The sequence below is a fragment of the Aplysia californica genome, unplaced genomic scaffold (assembly GCF_000002075.1).
Source record: "Aplysia californica isolate F4 #8 unplaced genomic scaffold, AplCal3.0 scaffold00077, whole genome shotgun sequence".
In the NCBI taxonomy this organism is placed as follows: domain Eukaryota; kingdom Metazoa; phylum Mollusca; class Gastropoda; order Aplysiida; family Aplysiidae; genus Aplysia; species Aplysia californica.
The window spans coordinates 1619046-1620280 of record NW_004797347.1 but is presented as its reverse complement, the minus strand read 5'-3'; the positions used below and the strand labels follow the sequence as shown (position 1 = coordinate 1620280).

The following is a 1235-nucleotide window of genomic DNA, read 5'->3' as shown; positions in this document are numbered from 1 at the left end:
CCTTCTCTCTCTCACTCACTCTCTTTCTCTCTTTCTCTCTCACTCTCTCTTCTCTTCTCTACTCTCACTCACTCACTCTTTCTTTCTTTCTTTCTTTCTTTCTTTCTTTTTTTATATCTCTTGCCTTGGCCATTTTCTCCCTACAAATCGCTCTATCCGCACGTCATTGCTAAGCTTACGTCAATGAAACCCCAACGATTACCATAAGCATATTAATTAGCAGATGTAAAATTAATCACAAGATTTTGTGAAAATTCAAGACCTCTTCGCCTTTGCTCTTGATTTCTGAACTTCGTTGAAAACGTAAGGAGTAGCAATATCCAATTAAAAGATCTTGTCTTTGACAGATTATGACAATGTGGGATAGATTTGTGAGAGTGTGTATCCGGCCATACTAAACATTCTTTCTCTCTCTCTCTCTCTCTCTCTCTCTCTCACACACACACACACACACACACACACACACACACACACACACACACACACACACGTTCTATTTATCTATCTTTATTGGGCCGGACACTACGTATACAAGATCTCAATACCAAAGTAAATCTGAATCGATTAAAACGGATAGCACTCCATACAAGTTCATATTCCCTCATTTCGCGATAAATCATACAAAATCGCTTGAAATAGGAAAATCAAATTCATCTTTTTGGCCAACCAGCATCCTTTGTTCCGACCAATCATGTTTTGTCAGTAAGAAGTAAATAACTTCTGATCTGTAACAAAGAGAGATATAGAAGATCATTCTTACTATCATCCATTTAACTTCAACCATCTTAATCTTCTTGTACATTATGCAGTTGTGAGCGCCGTAAGACCTCTACTAAAACTAAAATCTTCTTGTAATATAGGTATTCCTATCACCTTTAAAACATGCGATAACAGAATATCATAGGATTACATTCATGTTACTGATTAAGTATCTAGCTTAAAGCACTGTTATTGTTTACAGTGAGTTTCGATTTATTATATCCTTAAATGTAAGCCTGGTATTATAATGTGTGTATGTGAATAGAAACGTGTGAAAGAGAGGATGAGTGAAAGAGAGGATGAGTGAAAGAGAGGATGAGTGAAAGAGAGGATGAGAGAGAGAATGAGTGTGTATGTGTGTGAGTGTGTGTGTTTTGTTTGTTTGTGTGTATGTGTGTGAGTGTGTGTGTGAGAGTGTGTGTGTGTATGTATGCGTGTGTGTGTGTGTGTGTATGTATGCGTGTGTGTGTGTGTGT

General features: G+C 37.3%; 1 protein-coding gene across 1 annotated transcript in view; it reads right to left on the bottom strand.

Moving 5' to 3' along the window:
* The window catches only part of LOC100533395 (glutamate receptor 2), a gene marked incomplete in the record, with an annotated part of 156880 nt that overhangs the window by 106827 nt on the left and 48818 nt on the right, over positions 1 to 1235 (bottom strand). Inside the window, 1 exon segment of the mRNA NM_001204680.1 lies at positions 345 to 353. Coding sequence (NP_001191609.1) covers positions 345 to 353 — 9 coding nt within the window.